The sequence below is a fragment of the Penicillium verrucosum genome, assembly GCF_028828655.1.
Source record: "Penicillium verrucosum strain IBT 35672 chromosome Unknown utg000001l_segment0_segment0, whole genome shotgun sequence".
In the NCBI taxonomy this organism is placed as follows: domain Eukaryota; kingdom Fungi; phylum Ascomycota; class Eurotiomycetes; order Eurotiales; family Aspergillaceae; genus Penicillium; species Penicillium verrucosum.
In genome coordinates this window covers 13659858-13679049 of record NW_026643210.1, presented here as the reverse complement: position 1 = coordinate 13679049, position 19192 = coordinate 13659858, and the positions used below count along the sequence as shown (strand labels likewise).

General features: G+C 47.0%; 8 protein-coding genes across 8 annotated transcripts; 6 read left to right on the top strand and 2 right to left on the bottom strand.

Moving 5' to 3' along the window:
• Nucleotides 1-327: 327 nt before the first annotated feature.
• Nucleotides 328-642, top strand: N7516_005034 (uncharacterized protein; the record flags this gene model as incomplete). The annotated part of the gene is made up of 1 exon (XM_057217754.1): nt 328-642. The coding sequence occupies one exon, from the start codon at nt 328-330 to the stop codon at nt 640-642; it is 315 nt and encodes a 104-aa protein (XP_057079637.1).
• A 3617-nt stretch (nt 643-4259) lies between these two features.
• Nucleotides 4260-5364, top strand: N7516_005033 (uncharacterized protein; the record flags this gene model as incomplete). Its single annotated transcript, XM_057217753.1, has 3 exons — nt 4260-4296; nt 4364-4799; nt 4902-5364. 3 exons carry the CDS (start codon nt 4260-4262, stop codon nt 5362-5364), a joined length of 936 nt encoding a protein of 311 aa, XP_057079636.1.
• Nucleotides 5365-7705: 2341 nt separating this feature from the next.
• N7516_005032 (CMGC/SRPK protein kinase) lies at nt 7706-9300 on the top strand (the record flags this gene model as incomplete). Its single annotated transcript, XM_057217752.1, has 5 exons — nt 7706-8052; nt 8118-8458; nt 8542-8852; nt 8903-9062; nt 9125-9300. 5 exons carry the CDS (start codon nt 7706-7708, stop codon nt 9298-9300), a joined length of 1335 nt encoding a protein of 444 aa, XP_057079635.1.
• Nucleotides 9301-10360: 1060 nt separating this feature from the next.
• On the bottom strand, nt 10361-12430 carry N7516_005031 (putative MFS transporter; the record flags this gene model as incomplete). The annotated part of the gene is made up of 7 exons (XM_057217751.1): nt 10361-10431; nt 10501-10668; nt 10718-11126; nt 11175-11642; nt 11705-12094; nt 12174-12310; nt 12385-12430. 7 exons carry the CDS (start codon nt 12428-12430, stop codon nt 10361-10363), a joined length of 1689 nt encoding a protein of 562 aa, XP_057079634.1.
• A 1467-nt stretch (nt 12431-13897) lies between these two features.
• On the top strand, nt 13898-14536 carry N7516_005030 (nuclear transcription factor Y subunit beta; the record flags this gene model as incomplete). Its single annotated transcript, XM_057217750.1, has 1 exon — nt 13898-14536. The coding sequence occupies one exon, from the start codon at nt 13898-13900 to the stop codon at nt 14534-14536; it is 639 nt and encodes a 212-aa protein (XP_057079633.1).
• A 666-nt stretch (nt 14537-15202) lies between these two features.
• On the top strand, nt 15203-15917 carry N7516_005029 (CFEM domain-containing protein; the record flags this gene model as incomplete). Its single annotated transcript, XM_057217749.1, has 3 exons — nt 15203-15286; nt 15353-15482; nt 15610-15917. The coding sequence occupies 3 exons, from the start codon at nt 15203-15205 to the stop codon at nt 15915-15917; spliced, it is 522 nt and encodes a 173-aa protein (XP_057079632.1).
• A 259-nt stretch (nt 15918-16176) lies between these two features.
• Nucleotides 16177-16981, bottom strand: N7516_005028 (uncharacterized protein; the record flags this gene model as incomplete). The annotated part of the gene is made up of 3 exons (XM_057217748.1): nt 16177-16248; nt 16322-16744; nt 16844-16981. The coding sequence occupies 3 exons, from the start codon at nt 16979-16981 to the stop codon at nt 16177-16179; spliced, it is 633 nt and encodes a 210-aa protein (XP_057079631.1).
• Nucleotides 16982-17262: 281 nt separating this feature from the next.
• cdc43 (protein geranylgeranyltransferase type I subunit CDC43) lies at nt 17263-18696 on the top strand (the record flags this gene model as incomplete). Its single annotated transcript, XM_057217747.1, has 5 exons — nt 17263-17859; nt 17921-17966; nt 18013-18350; nt 18402-18510; nt 18563-18696. 5 exons carry the CDS (start codon nt 17263-17265, stop codon nt 18694-18696), a joined length of 1224 nt encoding a protein of 407 aa, XP_057079630.1.
• Between the last annotated feature and the right edge of the window lie 496 nt (nt 18697-19192).

Genomic DNA, 19192 nt, shown 5'->3' with positions numbered 1-19192 from the left:
CAAGATGAGGAGCAGTCGACTTTTGACTACAACAACCGCAATAGGGAATGCATATGAATTTCGATCATAGAAAGCCAGCTTTTGGCCCGGCCCCCTACCTGATATAGTATGACCACCTAGATATCTCTCAGTATTGATTACTAGGATTGAGTATAAAGGAACGGTATTGATACTTCCCCCCAAGTCACTATGGAAATAAAGTGGGGGTTACACTCATATGACTTCGTTCTACCTCATAAAGCTATCTCGTATTCACTTTTCTTTCGCTTTTCTTTCACCTTTCTTTCACTTTTCTTTCACTTTTCTTTTCATCCCGGATCAACAAACATGCCGCAATCAAATCTTCCAACATCCGATTCGGATTCAAAACAACCCCGCATCCTCCATGAAAACCTCCCCATTAAACCCCGCCCACAAATCACTACCGAGGAGAGAATTGCGGTACTTAGCCGCTTTCTTGTCCCCGGTGATCCTCTTTATATGCCAGAACAGGAGAAGAACGTCACAACCTTAATCAGGCTTTACAAAGAGGGAAAAATCACAGTAAATGACGAGATATTTATGGCTGACGGACACCTCGTGAGCAAAGAAGAGTATATCACGGCGAAAGCGCCATCCTTCTGGGAGGTCAGCTTAATCTAACTTCTATGTATCTTATCGATGATCGCTAACATGAAATAGCGTGGCACTTTAACCCACTATCAACTAGCTCAAAAAGCTAGTTACGGACATGGCCCTTATGTCCATAGCCATAAGGTAATCCCCCTTTTTCTTACTCTTTTCCTTTTCGGCTATCTAAACAGGCTTATAGCTTTAGCTCAAAGCTCGCATCCGTCTTCCGCTATAGAGAGGCGGTGATAGTACCTATATGCGAATAAATATACTAAACAATACGGGTAGTGATATGCTTACTATCTTCGAGCATAAGACCTTTATTCTTCGGAGCACATATATTTCGTACTCCCCCGCGGTTTTCCCGGCAGTGTTCGTTATGGCCAACGGATTTGAAGAGTATCTTCCTTGCTTTGAAATGGAGATGCAGATGGAGAAAGAAGATGGCACCCCGTGGGGTCCATGGTTTGTCGAGCTTGCTGTGCAACGGCCTTACACATATGGCATGACGCGACTTTCGGGAATGAATATGAGGCAACAGTTTTTTATGGGGACATCACCCCATAATCCTAATCTTTCGGTTGCTACTACGAAAGGAGGCATGTCATCACTTCTCTAAGCCTGTCCTCTGTTCGCGCATGGAGCCGTGGTTATCTTCATCACATTATTGTTAGGTCCATTTCACAATGAAAAGGAGGTGCACTCGTACTGAGTCGTACATGTGTCGCAATGACTAGATAGACCATAAGATCCAAGTTCGAACCTCTGGGCCACCGGATCCTTTTCAATGTTCAGGCACTCCATTGTGAGGACAGACGTCCCGTGCTGGAAGATCAGACGTATACTTGTCCACCAACCTCTGGTTCTTCTCTGCTCGCGGGATACCAGCTTGGGTTTTGTCAATTGGATTAACTATTGGCCGGTGGAAAGAACTAATTATGCCCAGGCCCTAACCGGCCCCTGTAATTCCTTTTCAAAAAGATATGAGCCTCTGCCACTCATATGAAAGAAGGTCCTGAAAAAGAATTACAGGGGCCGGTTCGTGATTATTACCATAATAGGTTTAGATATCCATGATAGTACGATGATGTTCTTATACCCAATTTCTAGAAAACTGACATATATTGAGCAGGACGAAGTGTTCGACCTGATAAATAGTTTATAAGCGTTAGCTATTGGAGCTAATGCTGACAGGAATACAATATACACAGGAGCACGTTGTTAATGTCAGTGGGACATACACTCCCCCGCCAGGCCCAATGCATAATTGCATGAAAGAGAAGAGCGAAGGCAAGTAAGTGATTGGACCTCTCTGAGCGCCTCCCTGCCCTAGATTCCCACCGCTACTTCAATGAACACATTAACACGTCTGAAATGAGGTTCATTGTTTGACTAAATGCGAAATAAAAGAAACGCAAATCTCCAACTATCAATGATTACTCGGTTCAGCGCAACAAGGATTTGGTGAAGTCCCATTTATCTCTCTGTTTCAAACTGTGTACGTTTTCAACACGCGCATTCATCCTTGGAAACCCTCAAATTGGTTAGCCAGAGTCCCGATGGGTGTTTCATCAACGGTTGCTACATGGCTTTCTTTGGCTGTAACTATCGTCGGACTTGGTTCTATTGCTACCCAGTTCGGCGCTATTGTCGATAAGACAGACTCATTCCATGCCCTGCGAAACATACAGCACTTAGGTAGCTGGAGGCGCCGACAGCCCTAGGTACCATGGTACCATGTTGTCAAACCACCCCCTGTTGGGCCTGCTATCAACGCAAGCCTCTTGCATGGGCTTTGTGGAAAAAATATGGTGTATCTCAGTCGTTTGCCATTACCACACCAAGTTGGCTAGGCTGCATGGTCGGTATTACTTGCAGTCATTCATCCAAGCTCCCAAATCAATAGCCATCAATACAAAATATCGAAAATGCTTTCAGTTGATAGTATGGTGGGAGTTGACCAAATGGCGACTATTATCAGCGAGCATCACGAGGTTGTTCTAAGCGAAAGCTGGTCTATTATGCCTCTTCATCCTCTCGCGAGGTATAAGTTGACTACTTGTACCGTGATTTCGCGCGCGACCCTTATGGCATTACTCTGCCTAACAAATTCGCGGCCGGTATTCTGTTATAGCAGTGCTTCTGGGCATCGAGCTACCTATGTATCCTACTGCGGACAATGGCGCGTGGAATGGCCTATTGGGGAACTTACACGCGTCTACTTTTGTGCATATGATTCTTATGTATCAGCGAACGATCTATATCCGGCAATGTTTTAGTAGAGGGTTGATAAGTGCTTGCAAATGTTGGCTGGGGTGATTGAATCGTAAACATCAAATGTATTCAAATGTACTTTTCTAGGACGCAAATCATCCGGCAAATGGGTTCTTGAATATAAACCTAAAGGATTCGGCGGTGCGCACGGTAGAAGACATCTTTACAATATAGTCGACGGCGACGTGAAGGAGGTGGACTTCTTGCGTATGAAAGCAATGGATGCAGAGATGGAATCATCAGAAGACATGGTGGTCCTTCGCTTGCCTAACAAAGATAGCGGGGCGTGTGATATAACTTTGTACGTCCCGAGGCGAGAATCGGCCGTCCTCAATGAAGCCTTAGATAATCTTCTATGGACGTTCCTGTCATAGTCGATCCATAGAGGACTACGTGATATCCTGGTTGCTTTTGCAAGGCAAAGGATGGACGGTCACCGGAGCCATTTGGCAGAGACACTTCGCCTTGCTATAGCAAAATGGCCAGACAGGTTGGACGCCAGAGGATGGAACCCGCGATTCGTTAGGGAAGATATGGCCGATATGGCAGTAAGCGCTGTTATGGCCGGCCAAGGGAATTCAGGAGATACTGTCAGGATCGTGACTGATATAGCAGTGATTTTGTGGGGCGGTAAAATTCCAGTCCTTGATGAGACGAAGTTCTGGAGACATGCGACTCCCACACCTTGCGCTCCAATCCTTGATCCGATGACCGTTATCGCTCTTGTTAAGTGCTTCGTCTTGGAGTGGAGTGTTGACATGGATTATCAGATGTATCACGATTTTCCTTTAGAAATGTATCTAGGATGAAGAGATATACATAGGAGATATAACATAATCGACGCTCAACTGAGTGTTACTTGCGAGGCGCGTGTTGGTTTATATGAATTAACGGTTATCTACACGGATGATGTTGAATAATATATACAAATGTAATATATTAAGTAGCATGTAAGAACTTTTGGACGAATATTACTGTAATAACACTATAACAGGTTGGAAATTCTAAAAACATACTCCGAATAGAAGTCGATGTTTGACTATTATCTTATAGTAGTATTATATTTATTACCCGCCTTAGACCAGATTATTTTTGACATGGCGTTCATTGGATGTGCTAGTTTACATACGGTCTAACTAATTGTGCATCACGATGTGCACTACTTATTTGCCCCTGATTGGAAACCCGGTACTGGAGTGCCAAGGGTTTGCGATGCCCCTCGCTCTCTTTGTGTCCACTAAATCTAAGTGCTGGCATGAACTCTTCCTCGTGCATCCTGCAACAGGTAATTTCGATTGCTTTGATGCAGATTCTATACAGTTAAGCCTCGAATAAAACAACAGCAGAAGAGTCTTAATACGACCGTCAAAATCATGAACGAGAACCTCTTCAAACCAGATGTCTCGAAAGGTACGAGTCGTTCACAGGCTATTCAGAACTCCGCAATATCTTTCTTCAGTATGATAATTCTTCTCAGTTTGGACCACGCTCATAACAAATACTGCGTACCTGCCTGGGCTTTTGACTCTCGACCACTCTCTTAAGAGAGTGGGCTCGAAGTATCCGCTTGTCGTTCTATACACGGACTCATTTCCCGCCGATGGCCACAAAGCCCTGGATTCCCGAAAAATAAGGAAACGGTATGTACCGTATCTCTTCCCTTCAGCTCCTAAGGATTTCACCAACGACGTGCGCTTTTACGATTGTTGGAGTAAACTCACGCCGTTCTCACTCGTTGAATATGACCGTGTCGTGCAACTTGATAGTGATATGGTGATTCTTCAAAACATGGATGAGTTAATGGATATCGACTTGGATCCGCCCGAAATGGCTGGAAACGGAAATCGAGTGTTTGCTGCTTGCCACGCTTGTGTCTGCAACCCGCTCAATAAACCTCACTATCCAGCAAACTGGTAAGACCAATCTCTTTTCAGTATTGGGATAAGGCCCAAGCGCGAATCACAGCGTAGCTAATTTGTCCATTCTGAAAGGGTTCCAGTCAATTGCGCCTATAGCACTCAGCATAACAATCCCGACATCGTACAAATAGCCGGTGCTTCAGCCATTACAGGTTTGGGGATACCTAATAGAGGCCTCCAGGTAGTGAACCCAGCTCAGGCAACCTACGACAAGATTATTGAACAACTTGCCAATTCAACAACTTCGAATTACGACTTCGCCGACCAGTCCCTTCTCGGTGATATATTCTATGGTCGCTGGGTTACACTCCCGTATGTATACAACGCACTCAAAACCTTGCGTTGGGAAGGTGTATACGACATCATATGGTGCGATAAGAATGTTAAGAACATACATTATATACTCAGTCCGAAGCCATGGGACGATGAGCCGGCAGACAAACAGCGGGACCTCGGAGGACCTGGTCAGAGCCAAGACCCCTCGCATACATGGTGGACATCATTGAATGAAAACAGGTTGAGCGATGAACAAAAGTCGGGCACCAAGGACCAATTTTGAACCTGTGCTCTTGATTTGTTGCTTTATATATATATATGCACGAATCACTCATTCGTTGGGCAGTTAGTCGGACCAATAACCACTCTAGACTGAGAGATAGTGCCAAACATTGCATCTCCCTCTCTCCCTGTGTGTGTATTCGTTTGTCCTGACTCCTGGTACTAGAGCGATATGTGGCCTGCCCTATTGCGGCTATCCTGTACTTGGAGTCTCGTGAAGGCCTGTCGTGGCCGAATTGCTATTCTGACTCCAACAACATAGCACGGGGACATTCACAAATGCCTCTGTGAAAAGCCTAGAACAGCTCCAGTGGTACTGACTCGGTGTTTTCCAAGGTACACTAGTCCATTCCGAGAATGATTCGACATACCTAGGTACCCTGTGTGGCACATTAGGTCACATCCTAGGACGTTAGGTAGTTCTGGAGCCTCGCTTCATTTTCCACACCATACACACCACACATCTCTTGCGTCTTTGTCTGACCTTTCGTCTGGATTCTGACATGATCATTATCCGTGGCCACACTGGTGGTTTGTGCCCGACAGCATGGAGGAATCATGGGTATTTTGTCCGGAGGCTCAGCTCTCACGATCTACAGCACATTGAGATTGTTCATGGCTTTTTCTTTCCCTTTAACCTAAGCGTAAAGTGCGATGTATGTACCAGTAATAAATACCCTGACTTATTTTTGCCTAAGTGGCTACTCATTCTCTCTCACTATTTGATGTATTCCTACCTACCTGCCGCTCGGTTTGCCACAAATGCCTCTGCTTCATTTGCCAAATGAACTAGTTAAATGTATCGCAGAGGTGATGGAATCGCTTTTGTTTAAACAAATACCCGCCTTTATAGTCTCCTAAACACATATCTTTACTTCTACGATGTGCAACAACTTGGGAGTTCCATGTTATTGTGGGCTACACAACACGGGCAAGAGGCGACAACTATTATACAGGATGAAAGCTTGGGGAAGACATGAAAGTTGATCCCTCTAAGACGGCAATTAGTCTAGTACTCCTGGCTGGGTTGTTGGGATCATGATGGGATCGGTAGCACATGACCCTGTTTGTCAGGACTTGTCACATACGTAGTCTCCTCTCTCTTCTTCTTCTTTTCCCCTCCATCATGGGTGATCATCATCAGTAGTGAGCACACAATACAGTTGTTTTACTGATCTCTCTTCTCCTAACTCGCTGAGAGGTTATGAGCCCTGGCTCGTTCCGAGAGCGCCTTTTTCATTGATTTTCAACGAGCTGGGGTAGCTAGCCTAAGTGCCCACAGATTAGGGGAAAAGCACCACATATCTTTCGCGTACAATCGCGTATTTTTCGACGGTTTTACCCTCCGGCCGGTTCTACAATAACCATTTTCGACGATCATCGAGATCATAGATCATCGATATCGTCACCGTCATTTTTATTAGGGGATTGATCCTGGCACACCCCCATGTCTGAAATTTAAGGCCTTATACACCGCCTTATACACCGCCTTCCAAATTTATACACCGCCTCCGTATCAAACAACCCATATCATACTAGTAAGACAGTAGATACCTGCAATTTAAATTTATATGTAAACACCATATAAAATTAAGTCACTTTTGCTATATAGACTAGATCATACAAATTAATTGTATAATTCTGGTTTATATAGATTAACCTACCTTCTTACTACCCCTTTTTCACTACTTTTTTCGTGAATTCTAACGGGGACGGGGACGCGATTAGGACGTAATCGAGGACGTTATCGAGGATAAAAGCGCGTATGGGGAGGTGTATAAAAAGCAGAGTATCAACGCAGCAACCAGGCAGAAATATACGATATTTTCTGGCAGTATTTTTTACTATATGGTGGCAGAATATATGGCAGAATCTAGTATCGCACCCGATCGGGAAGGCGGTATAGTCGATGCCTTGTTTTCCGGGCAGGGGGGTGTGCGAGGATCCAAAGGGGTGTGTGGTTATCCAGAGGGGGTGTGTCTGGATCAATCCCCCTTTATTATTTTAATCATCGTAGATATCGACTCCCAAAAACACCACATTTCTCTAGTATTTATCACCCCGTCATAACGCGGTTATAATAACCCTGCCTTTCGACGCGACTAAAATCGGACCGCGTGACTTTATACGAGACCTACGAACGGAACTAATTTCGAAGGCAAAGCTAGCGAACTCCCCGTCAACACAACGATTCGGAACAACAGCCAGAGCAAGAGCTAGAGCCATAGCGAGTGCCAGAATAAGCCAGGGCGAGTACCGCCTAGTGTCGGAGCCAGTGCGAATGCCAGTACCAGTGATAGTTAGTTTCATATTACCAAAAGGGGTTTCTCATCGCATCCAAGATGTCCATGCCTCCCATACACATGGCCCGATTGTCCCGCAGGGTCTATATTTCTTTTCTACGTTCAAGAACCTTGCCCTCCGTCCAACGAAAGTTCCCTGTTACGATCGGTACTCTTCGCTCCCTGCAGACAAGCGTTCGACCTCCCTCTCCTCCTCAGAGCAACCAAAGTATGTCCGCTCCAATTCTCAGAACTGGTCGAGCGGTTGAAGAGGAGACTCTTCCAGATTATGACCCGGATGGGTTCTATCCCGTCCACATTGGGGATGTCTTCAAGGACAGGTATCGGGTGTTGGGAAAGCTTGGGTTTGGAGCCAGCTCCACGACTTGGTTCTGCCGTGACCTCAGGTGAGTCCCGGAACTATCTGTACATGCTTTTTTTCTTCTTTCGACTGCAGCTCATGCTAGAATAGAAGTGATTGTTACGTCGCCTTGAAAGTTTATGTTCGGTCCCCCTTATCCCAAGATCAAATAAATCGTGAAGTGGAAGCGTATAAACATCTTGCAACTGTTCAGTCATCACATGTCGGACGACGATTTATACGCCATGTTCTTGATTATTTTGAACTCGAGCGACCAGACAGAACTTATCATCACTGCCTAGTTCACCAACCTCTTCAAACCACACTATATGACTTCCAAAGACTCGGTGGGAACGCGGAAGGGTTACCAGAAGACATGGTCAGAGGGGCATTACGGCATCTTCTCCAGGCCCTAGATTTCCTTCACACGATTGCCAACATCACTCATTGTGGTATGTTCATCTATCTTCGTACCATCTGTGTTGCCAAGGCGAATGTATGCCTGTATATTGACGGTTTCTTGTCTTCTCTCTAGATCTCAAAGAGAGCAATATTATGTTGACTGTTGAGGATGAGAGTGTTCTTGAATATTTCGAGAAAGCCGAGAAAGAAGATCCCTCCCCACGGAAAATTGTAAACGACGAGCGCTCGATCTACGCTACGCGGAATTTTCGCCGTCCAAGGAATAATGCCTGGGGTTATCCCGTGCTATGTGACTTTGGAGAAGCTCGCATCGGGCCCAGGCATTCACACGAGTGGATACAGCCCGAGGTATACAGAGCCCCTGAAATTATCTTGGAACTGGATTGGTCCTATTCTGTAGATATCTGGAATGCTGGCTGTTTGGTAAGGGCAAACAAGACGATGGCACGTATTTATTCTGACACCAACGATAGGCGTGGAATATGCTAGAACATAAGCATCTTTTCAATGGAGAGGATGAAGAAGGCTATACTAACCGTTACCATATCGCTGAAATGGTTGCATATCTCGGGGCTCCACCGTTGGAATTTCAGCGAAGGAGTGGACGCTCGCCATTAGTCTTTACAGTGGATGGTAAGAACCCACTCTGGTTATATCTCTCGGCGTGACTGCTGACTTACCTCGCTGCGAATAAGGTCGTTGGCAGGGAAGCCCGCCACTTCCACCTATCACTCTCGAAAATACCGAAGAAAAGCTGCACGGTGCCCCTAAGATCGCATTTTTGAAATTTTTGCGGTCCATGTTGGCTTGGGTACCTGACGACAGAAAATCTGCCCGTGAGCTTTTGGAGGACCCGTGGCTTCAAGGATGAAAGCTTAGGGAAGATATAAATGTTGATTCCTCTAAGACGGCAACTAGCTACCGTTTAGTACTCCTGGCTGGTCAACTGACCTGCCACAACTAGTTATAGAAGGATTGAACCACTCCTGGGCAGATTCTCGTCCTTCGGCAGCAACAAAGCGACTCTCCAAAGCGCTCCTACTTCGAGAAAACATGATCTCCAATTTGAATTTCCGGGCCAAGGCTTTTGTGAGTCGGATGGATAATGAGATCAAGTGTGTGAATACTATCTATAAGCCATCTATAAGAAACAGTATTGAGCTGTTGGCTAATTATATCCAGGCCTCTAACTTTGTTGCCGTGGGCGAGAGTAATATCTCCAAAAGGTATTCTCGCGCAAACTCGGAATGAAGGAAAAGTATTGTCCGAAACCGTGTCTGCCCTAACTTTGCTATTTTTGCCGAGTACTTTTATCTCGATGAGCAATCGAATCCAACAAGCACTTTTGAACAAAAACTGACCTTGGAATTGTGGCAGGGATTCTTCGGAATGAATTTCTTCACTCTCGAGAGCAACGAGACAACACAAAAGTTACAGTGGGAGACACATCCAAAGATCTGGATTTTCTTCGCTTGCGCAATTCCAATTACCATATTGGGCTTCTTCCGTTTCATGCTAAATTTCCACTTCGGTGCTTTTATCAAGGACACGCAAGGACTCATTCGTGGCATCTATCAAGGAAAACCACTAGTTCTCGGGGAGTCCAACATTGGGACTTCGAGGAATTTCGGATGCTCTAAGCGTGCTACTTTGCGCACTACATCATAGGGCTTGGGTACCTAGCTCCCCACTTTCGCGAAAGCTCTCAATGAATATCCCACCATAGCACATTCTAGATTAAGAGGGCAAATTAATTGGCGCCGAGCGAACCTAAGTGGATGTGTAAAGTTTTTTGGATTGAGCCAGTTTGTTATCGAAAAGTGTAAAAAGATGTAAAGTCTCATATAAATGCCTGCTCTATCACTCATGTCACGTAAGATCATAAATATCCACTCCTGAACCACCGAAAGAGTTGCGAGGTTACCAGCACATTAACGGAGATGAAGCATCTCAAGAATGTCATGACGTGCAAAGAAAGACCGGTTCCATTTCCCAAAGACATCTGCACCGGGGAAATGGTTAGTTAGGTGAAACAAATTAAGATCAATACCGCACACTTGGTAAAACTTACACATGGGAATGCTCAACATGCAGATGCCCACTTGGATGCTACCGATGATAATCATGGTGTGTTTGATGCCTCCGTGGGCGAACCATTTGTAGGCGAAAAATGTCAGAACAAAGCTGAACATATTTTTGAAAACCAGCATGCATGTAAACGCCTCAATGGCCATCTCGCCTAGTACTGTCAGCAATAACTTCGACATAGGGCCTCGTAGTCAACATACGATGGGCATCGACGATGTAGAGTGAAGCAGCAACGGCTCCCATCACCATGCCGACGATCAAGAATGCAAAGAAGACGTCTGGCAGCAGCCAGCCATAGTGCATTACATCATCTGCAGTCCATCCGAACCCGTAGAGTCCGATGCCGCAGCAAATGAGCTGAGGGATCACCAAGAGGATCCGAAATTCAGGCTCATATTTACCGTGGTTGAGCCGAATCATCAACTTGTTAATGGAATCAGAAAGTAGACCAGACAGAATAAGGCCCAAAATGGAACCGATGAAGGCACCTGTGTAAAGATATCCGGTCTTGTCTTCCTCGAACCACATTGGAGGACCGAGAAACACAATTGCTAGAACCACACCGACGAAGACCGCCCATCCAATGATAACGCCTTGGATCAGACAAGCCTGAAATTCAATCAGTGCGTGAAATTAAATTAGAAGTGGGTTGCTTACCCAGAAGATTCCCGGATGGAAGAACAACGGAAATGGACGGAGGAGCAGCTTGAAGAAGCTCTCATCTGTCTTTCGCCCATTGAAAAGACTGAGCGACTGAGCGAAGGAATGTTTCTCGGGGACTGTTACCGCGGCTCCGGCCTTGGAGCTTCCGCGCAGACCGTTAGGGCCTGGTCTAAATTCCTTAGCATCATCAGTGGAAGCTCCACTGAGCGAAACATGGGACTCCATGGACTCGCCATGCCCGCCGCTTCGCTTGAAGTCAGTGTTCAAGTAATCAGAGCGCCGAAAGGCAGTTTCAGGCACGAAAAAGAACATCAGTGGCAATGAAGCACCGAGGAAAATTGCCACAAAGTAAAAGGACCATTGCCATCCCATGGACTTGGTGATCTTGCCCACCACAACGGGTGTCAGAAAGGCCGCACCAAAGAGTGCAACATTGGATACAGCCATTCGCTTTCCTCGTTCCTATATCTATCCATCAGTCTTCTCATAACTTAAATCTACAGGAAAAAGAAGACACCACTCACATGAACGAAATAGAGATCTCCAACACAGGCATTGACCAATGCCTCAAACGGCGCTAGTGCAACGCCCTGGAATATCCGTGCCCATATAAGACTATTATTATTCTTGCCGCTAACCCCAGCCCAGATACAGCTGATAATCATCAAAACATGCCCGATCAGGAACAGATGTCGTTTACCCCAGACTCGAGCGGTTGGCACAATGAGAATGCCCGCCACGCCGACACCGCACAGGTGATATCCCGTCAACAGGGCAGCTGCTGTAAACGTAATTTCTTCGTAATCTGCGATGGTCACCGTATTTGCGGCTAGAATGGAGCTTAGGGTTGTGCAGAGAATGGTTACGAAAGAGAGGATGGCAAGGATCATATCGCGTCGCCATAATGGCCAGTTCTGATGGAACCGTCTGGGTCAGCGCCCTTGTGCTCGTGGAACCAAATCTTGGGGTACGGTGGCTCTCTCTGGAACATACCAATGGGTCGTTTGGGTCATCGCTCGGTTGCGGGACGAGGATAGCCGGCTGGTTACCCGACCAGTCAAATTTGAGGCCTGAAGCGCCTGGGGTCTGGTCACTCGCATCGCTGTTTTGTTCGTAGATATCGGAGGTGCCTAGATATTTGAAGTTGTGATGAGCCACGCTGGATTCGATTGCGCCTGGACGGCCAGGGGTAGGGGAATCTTACCTGGGACATGCACGAGCCTCGTATCTTCCAGTACTCCAAGACCCATGATTGCAGGAAGCCCTAGAGCTAACGGAGCGGCGATTGTTGTCCCCGCGAGTAATGGCAATGCAGTGGTTTAATAGAAAGCAAAGCAAAGTTAGGAGGGGTTCGGAGGATGTGAGCTCAAACTATCTAAACCCTCCAAAGTTGGAAGCTACGTAGAAAAGCTTCTCGGAGCCAATAGGGATGAATAGTAGACATGAATAAAAGTGATAGCTCAATAACTAGGACTATATTTTAGGACTAAATATAAGGACTAACCTTAGGGAAAGATAAGCAGCTCGGTCGGTATGTATATTAAGGACCGAGTGTGGGCGTAACCCGTACATTGTTTTGAATGTGATTTGAGGTAAAACTTCAAATCCTTGTTGATTATACAATATACAGCATTCAAAGCTCCATTTAAGACTGCGTCTAAGCCAACCACACATATCATTTATGATTTAGTAGCACACGGGACAGTACAAGTAGGATGCGGGGAAAGCTGACCTACGGACGAGTTGCCCAGGTAAGCCTTGATCGGCGCTTCCAAGCCTAAACCGAGGCATCACATTCGGGCTTGACCGTTGGTTCAATATTCGACCGAGGTGGAGGTAGATTTCTGCAGAAAGAAACAGCTCGAAAGAAGTGCGTTTTCTCTTGTAGCACACAAGCCTAAACTCGCAAGTTCGGGTGTTGATGGGCATTGTGGAGGGAACAGAACCACTTGTGCTGACCCGGGGGGGCTTGCAGATTTGTCATTTGAACCTTGCGAGTGGTGTAGAGTGTAAGTCGTACAACCCGAATGATCGTCATTTTATTGAAAAATAGAAGGTTTGGAAGTGAAGTATCGTAGAAAATAGAAAATAGGGGAATGGGAGAGGTCTGTACTTGGAATATAGTTGGGAAATAAATGCCACGGCCCTACGTCTAGACCTTCAGGTAATTTTATGAAATACCAATACATGGGTTCGACATTAAAACATTGAACTATTCGAGACATACATGTATATGTATATTGATTGGATCGACATCAACGGCCCCTGGTCCAGATCCCGATGCCAGCAAAGCTTGCCTTTCCCAGCATGCATCGATATAGAAGAAGAAGATAACTAACTAGTTACATAGTTAAGGGAAGAAACTCAAGAACCTCCAAGTATCCCTGTGATCACGTGATTATGAGCATCAGGTGATAAGTGACATGTCACGTGATGATAAGTGTCACATCACCACATGTGCATCGATGGCTTCCAGTGCTATCTAGACTCCAAGTTGTGAAGCGCATTATTTCCACAGCATAGGCTACAAAGTGGTCGCATTTAATATTGGAGTTGAATCCTCGTCCTTGAAGAGCTATACCCCCCATCATTGTCAAATCCCAAACACCGGGCCGACGGTCTCCCCACCTAAGACTCCTGCGCAGCGAGCACGCGAAGCACAAGCATTGACGCAACCACACAAAGGCCCATTACACCTATCCAGCCTAATTTTAATCATGTCGTCGGTCTCTCCTTCAAAAGAACATGATCTTGACCCGGAGACGCAATCGGGAGAAGAGCAAGACCACATAGACAAGGACCACCACGACGCGCAGGGACACCAAGGCGAGTTTGAGGTGAAGGAGCAGGATCGCTGGCTTCCGATTGCCAACGTGGCTCGTATCATGAAGCTTGCGCTTCCTGACAACGCGAAGATCGCAAAAGAAGCCAAGGAGTGCATGCAGGAATGTGTGAGCGAGTACATCTCATTTATCACGAGTGAAGCATCGGAGAAATGTCAGCAGGAGAAGCGCAAAACAGTCAACGGCGAAGACATCCTATTCGCCATGACCTCGCTTGGCTTCGAGAATTACGCTGAAGCACTCAAGATCTACCTATCCAAGTACCGTGAAACCCAGTCTGCTCGTGGCGACAATCAGAGACCCCCGAGCGCTGGCTATGGAGCAGGAGGGCCTGTTGGTGGCCCGGCCGGAGGTGCGCCTGGTCTATCTCGTCCAACGGGCTTCCCCAATGCTGAGGGCACAAATCCTATGTCGGGCCTCGGCCTTGACCCCTCCGAGCAGGACGCCTCTGCCTACGGCTATCCGCCCATAGTTGGCCAGCCTCACAATGGCGCAGGCGGCGAATCATACTAGTGGATGACGTGAAAGGGTCGGTTGAGGGATGATGCGGCCAGTTTCAATCTTGGCTGCATGTCCTGGAGATCACCGACGATATCGATTTCAACGGAAGTCTGAGAAGTTGGGGGAAGGGGATTGGAGGTGGGGCGAAGGCGCATCTTTGATTTCTGCAATGTTCATCTGCACTGGTAGGTATCTCGGATACTTGAATACTTGTCATAAAAGGAGAGAAAGAGGGAGTTGATAGGGTCTACGGCTTCCCGGGTGCCTGAGGTCTGGCCGCTCCCCGTTTGATTCTCAAATCCTCTCTTCTCTCTTTCATGGTCATGTATTGGAGATATTTTTCTCCCGTGGCTTCGCCATCGAGATAGACGTGGGGTGCGGTTAAATACCCCCTATGTAAAATACCCAGGAGTTCTGAAATTTAATATCCAATCATTCAAAAAAAATACCTCCTCGCCGTATTTTCAATGCTGTGGAGAACCCCTTCGAAGCCACATGTAAATCCAGCAAGGGTTTGCGGGGAAAAGGTACCGCTGATCAGCGTAATGGTGTATTTTTGACCTATCTATTGGGGTATTACCACGACCTGCACATGCAACCTGAACTGGAGAACAAAACCTTTCGCCTTTCCTTCCGTGCCAGTAACTTACTTCATCCAACAGCCTCAAATTTGCAAAGATGAAGTTCACCATCACTTTCGCCGTGGCAGCTCTGTTGAGTACTGCCGCTGCTCAAGGTCTAAGCGATCTACCCGACTGCTCGGTATGTGTTTACGGTTAGCATGCGACTATGCCAAATGTGCCGCCTGCTAAACAACCCACTCCATAGAAATCCTGTGCTACAGGTTCAATTCCCCAGAGCTGCGGCATTGACTTCAAGTGCATCTGCGAGGCCAAGTCCTTCCTGGACGATGTCGCCTGCTGCATTGCTGATAAATGCTCTAAGGCAGACCAGGATAGTATGTTCCCTTTCCTTCCCTCTGTCTCCAATTGAGTACATAAGTGCGGGATTATTCCACATGACTACATACGCACAACGTATACCGGAACATACACAATGGGCTGATACGTTATTCTTCATCACAGCAACCATCAAGGTCGCCAAGTCAATCTGTGCCCGGGGTGGTGTGACCGATCTGCCCACCGAAGTTGTCTGCTCGAGCAGCAAGTCGAGTTCCAGCTCTGAAACCAAGTCTGGCACTGAGACCGCCGGTGCGACTAAGACCTCGGATTCGACTACTGTGACAGGTACCCAGGCTTCTACCACAGCTTCGGACAGTGCCTCGTCCGCCTCTGCTGCGGCGACTAGCTCTGGTGTCGCTCCTCCTACCCACAAGGATTCTTCGCTCGTGGCCGCTGCTGGTGCTGCGGCGGCGTTCGCCATTCTGATTTAGTGAAGCGTGTGCTGCGTGATTTCAGGAGGGGAATATTATATTTATCAGCGTTGAAATGTCGCCATGACGATGAAATGAATGGAAACACGAGAATAGCCGGATGGTGCACCTGTATCTTATTTTTCTTTTAATCCACGATATAGTTTTGATTGATCGAGTACACGGTGTGTCTAAATGCCATCGATTCCTGATGGCGAAGGGATGTTTAATGTTAATAATACACTCATAGAAAGTAACATCGAGGAAGCAGCGGAAGTGCTCAGTTTTCACGGGTATCCTCCAGCAGCTTGGTCAGGCGTTCCTGGCGCTCCTCGCGGAGGGTTGCAAAATTCTGTAGAATAGCACATTAGCATGGGAAACAGCCAACAGGTCGAATCTGCTCGATTAAAACAATATCCACCTACCCAGAACCAAAACATCATTTCGAAGAAAGCAAAGCTGAAGACCACCCGGTTCTTCAGGCGATCCAAGCCTCCAATAGCCGCAGCGCTTGTGTAAGACGAGGCCAGGTGGTCACCTCTGCTCTGGTAGATATAGAACGCGATTCCAGCATAGGCACCAAAGCGACACGCAGCAACTGCGATCCAGACGCTCCAGTAAATCGTCAAGGACTTGGTGATATACTCGGGCAAACGCTGTAGAACCTGCAGATCCTCGGCGGGCAGGTTGCCATTTCGGAGGGGCCGGATATAGGGGAGAGCTTCATCGAGAGCTTCGTGGTAGGGGATGTTGGACAGCAGGACGAGGTCGACAAGGGCCTCGATGAATATGAGTATGGCACAGAAGGTGAAGGGGGATTGCTGCGGGCTTGACAGGGATGGGAAGTCCTATGTCACGAGTGTTAGCAGTCAAGATCAGATTGACCTAGGAAGATCCATTGCCAATATGGTAGAAATAAACTTGTGAATCGGGGATATTGGACGTACAATCTTCAAGGCTTCTCCCATCATAAACACCAGATCGCAGTCGGTAATCACCTCTGGGCTCTTGACCAGATAACCGGCGATCACAACCAGAAACACGGCATGTGCCTGTATAAGAGTCTTGGATGAAATTAAAACCATGATGAGCGAGTCACAATAGCACAAGTTTGTGGACAAGAGGAAGTTACGACAAGTCACAGACGGAAATAACTTGGAGAATTGGTCCGAGTGTTCTTTGGCCGCAACGCATGTGGGGAAAAAGCAGCTCTGGTCAAGATATCCCCCCACCAGCATAACAACTTGCCACGATTGGATCTGATTTACGACTTGATGTGTGCTGATTAAATTGCATGGATTAGTACTGGAATATTGCCCAGTTCCTGTCATACTACATAGTGGTCCAACCCTGACCGTCCCCTACAATGACCGACCCAAACCCAACCTTCAACACAGAGCGTCATGTCAAATACTACCTCCGATGCCTGAAGACCTTCCTCCCGTCCGCCTATACCTCCAGTGACTCTAATCGCATGCTCCTCGCCTACCTGACCCTATCGGGATTGGACGTACTTGGCGTTCTCCAGAGCAAAACCACCCCGGAAGAAAGACAAGGGTACATCGACTGGATCTACCATTGCCAGGTGCCATCGGGCGGGTTCCGTGGCTTCCCAGGCACAGACTTTGGGCCTGAAAAGAGAAATAAAGATAATGAAGCTTGGGATCCAGCTAATGTCCCCGCGACGTTCTTTGCGCTAGTCAACTTGCTCATCCTCGGGGATGACCTGTCGCGGGTCAAGCGACGGGAGTGTCTTGAGTGGCTTCCCAAAGTCCAACGCGCTGATGGAAGCTTTGGAGAGCTTGTCGGTCCGGAGGGAAGTGTAGGGGGACCTCGTGATTTGCGATACTGCTGTTGTGCTGCCGGTATACGGTACGTCCTACGCGGGCGGAATGAGACGGGGCTTGAGGGTGTACCAGATATTGATGTCCTCGGTTTCGTTTCTTTTATCGAGGCGTGCCAGGTATGTAGTGACCTTGAGGTTATGTCTGCAATTAGGATACTGACACAGTCTGACCAAACAGACGTACGACGGCGGCATGGCTGAGTCTCCTTTCTGTGAATCGCATAGTTCGTGTCTCCCTTTCTGCCACCTGAATCTTCTAACAACGCATAGGTGGACACACGTATTGCGCGGTTGGAGCTTTAGATTTCTTGCGCCGGACGTCTAATGATCTGGAATCACTGCCCCTACTATCGGCAGGCTCCGATCGATTCGAGGCTTTGATTACATGGCTGGCTTCAAGGCAAACAGCCCAGTTAGAGGAACCCGAGGAGGATGAAGATGATGAACAGCTCGAGGCGACGCAGACAGGATCTCTCAATGATAGAGTCCGCGGGTTACCCAATGTTCAACCCCTTGAACCTGACACAATATCATGCGCCGGGTTCAATGGCCGATGCAATAAATATGCAGACACATGCTATTCATTCTGGAACGGAGCGACACTGATGGTAAGCAACACCCCCTGTTTGGTAGTGGTTGTCTGCTAACGCAGATGTTAGATGTTGGACCAATATTCCGTGATCGATGAAGTTCGCAATCGTCGATACTTGCTCGAAAAGACCCAACATCTTGTCGGTGGATTTGGGAAGGGACCCGGGGATCCTCCTGGTAAGGTGATCGCATGCTGATTCCGAGAATGTGTTGCTGACCAAATCTATAGACCTTCTTCACTCGTACTTTGGCATGGTGTCTCTAGCTTTCCAGGGTGAGGCGGGACTCAACCCCGTCGATCCCACGATGGGTTCTAGTGAACGCACAGTCCGACATCTTGAATCACTGCCTTGGCAATCATGAAGTATATAATACCCGTGTAATATGAGGATGGGTTCAATTAGCCCATGTCAGCACGTATCAGCCAATAGGTGCAGTTGACTAAATTAATTGGGCGTCGGTGTACATCGTACGTTGTACATGTACCATTTTCAAGTAAGGGTTAACTCTTAGGCAGTAAGGCTACTGAGTACGGAGTAGTAATCATATAACTAGTTAGTTAACTATTCTCTCTACAACGTAGGATTGTGGTGATCATGATCAGTTTATTGTTTTCAGGGTAGTCGAAAGTCTGGCATACTAGCCAATCAAGGTGGGTTGTTGACAATTATAAGCAGGGTCAGAAGATTGTTAGATAGGAACAAAGTCCGAAATACTTAATTTATCTGAAATATATAATGTACATATATGTACTTAGTTATTGTACAAAGATAATAATAGAAGACTCAAAAAAAAAAAAAAAAGGAGAGAGCCCGTCGTCCCGAGTTCTCCACACGGTCCACGTTCCCGTTGACGTTTT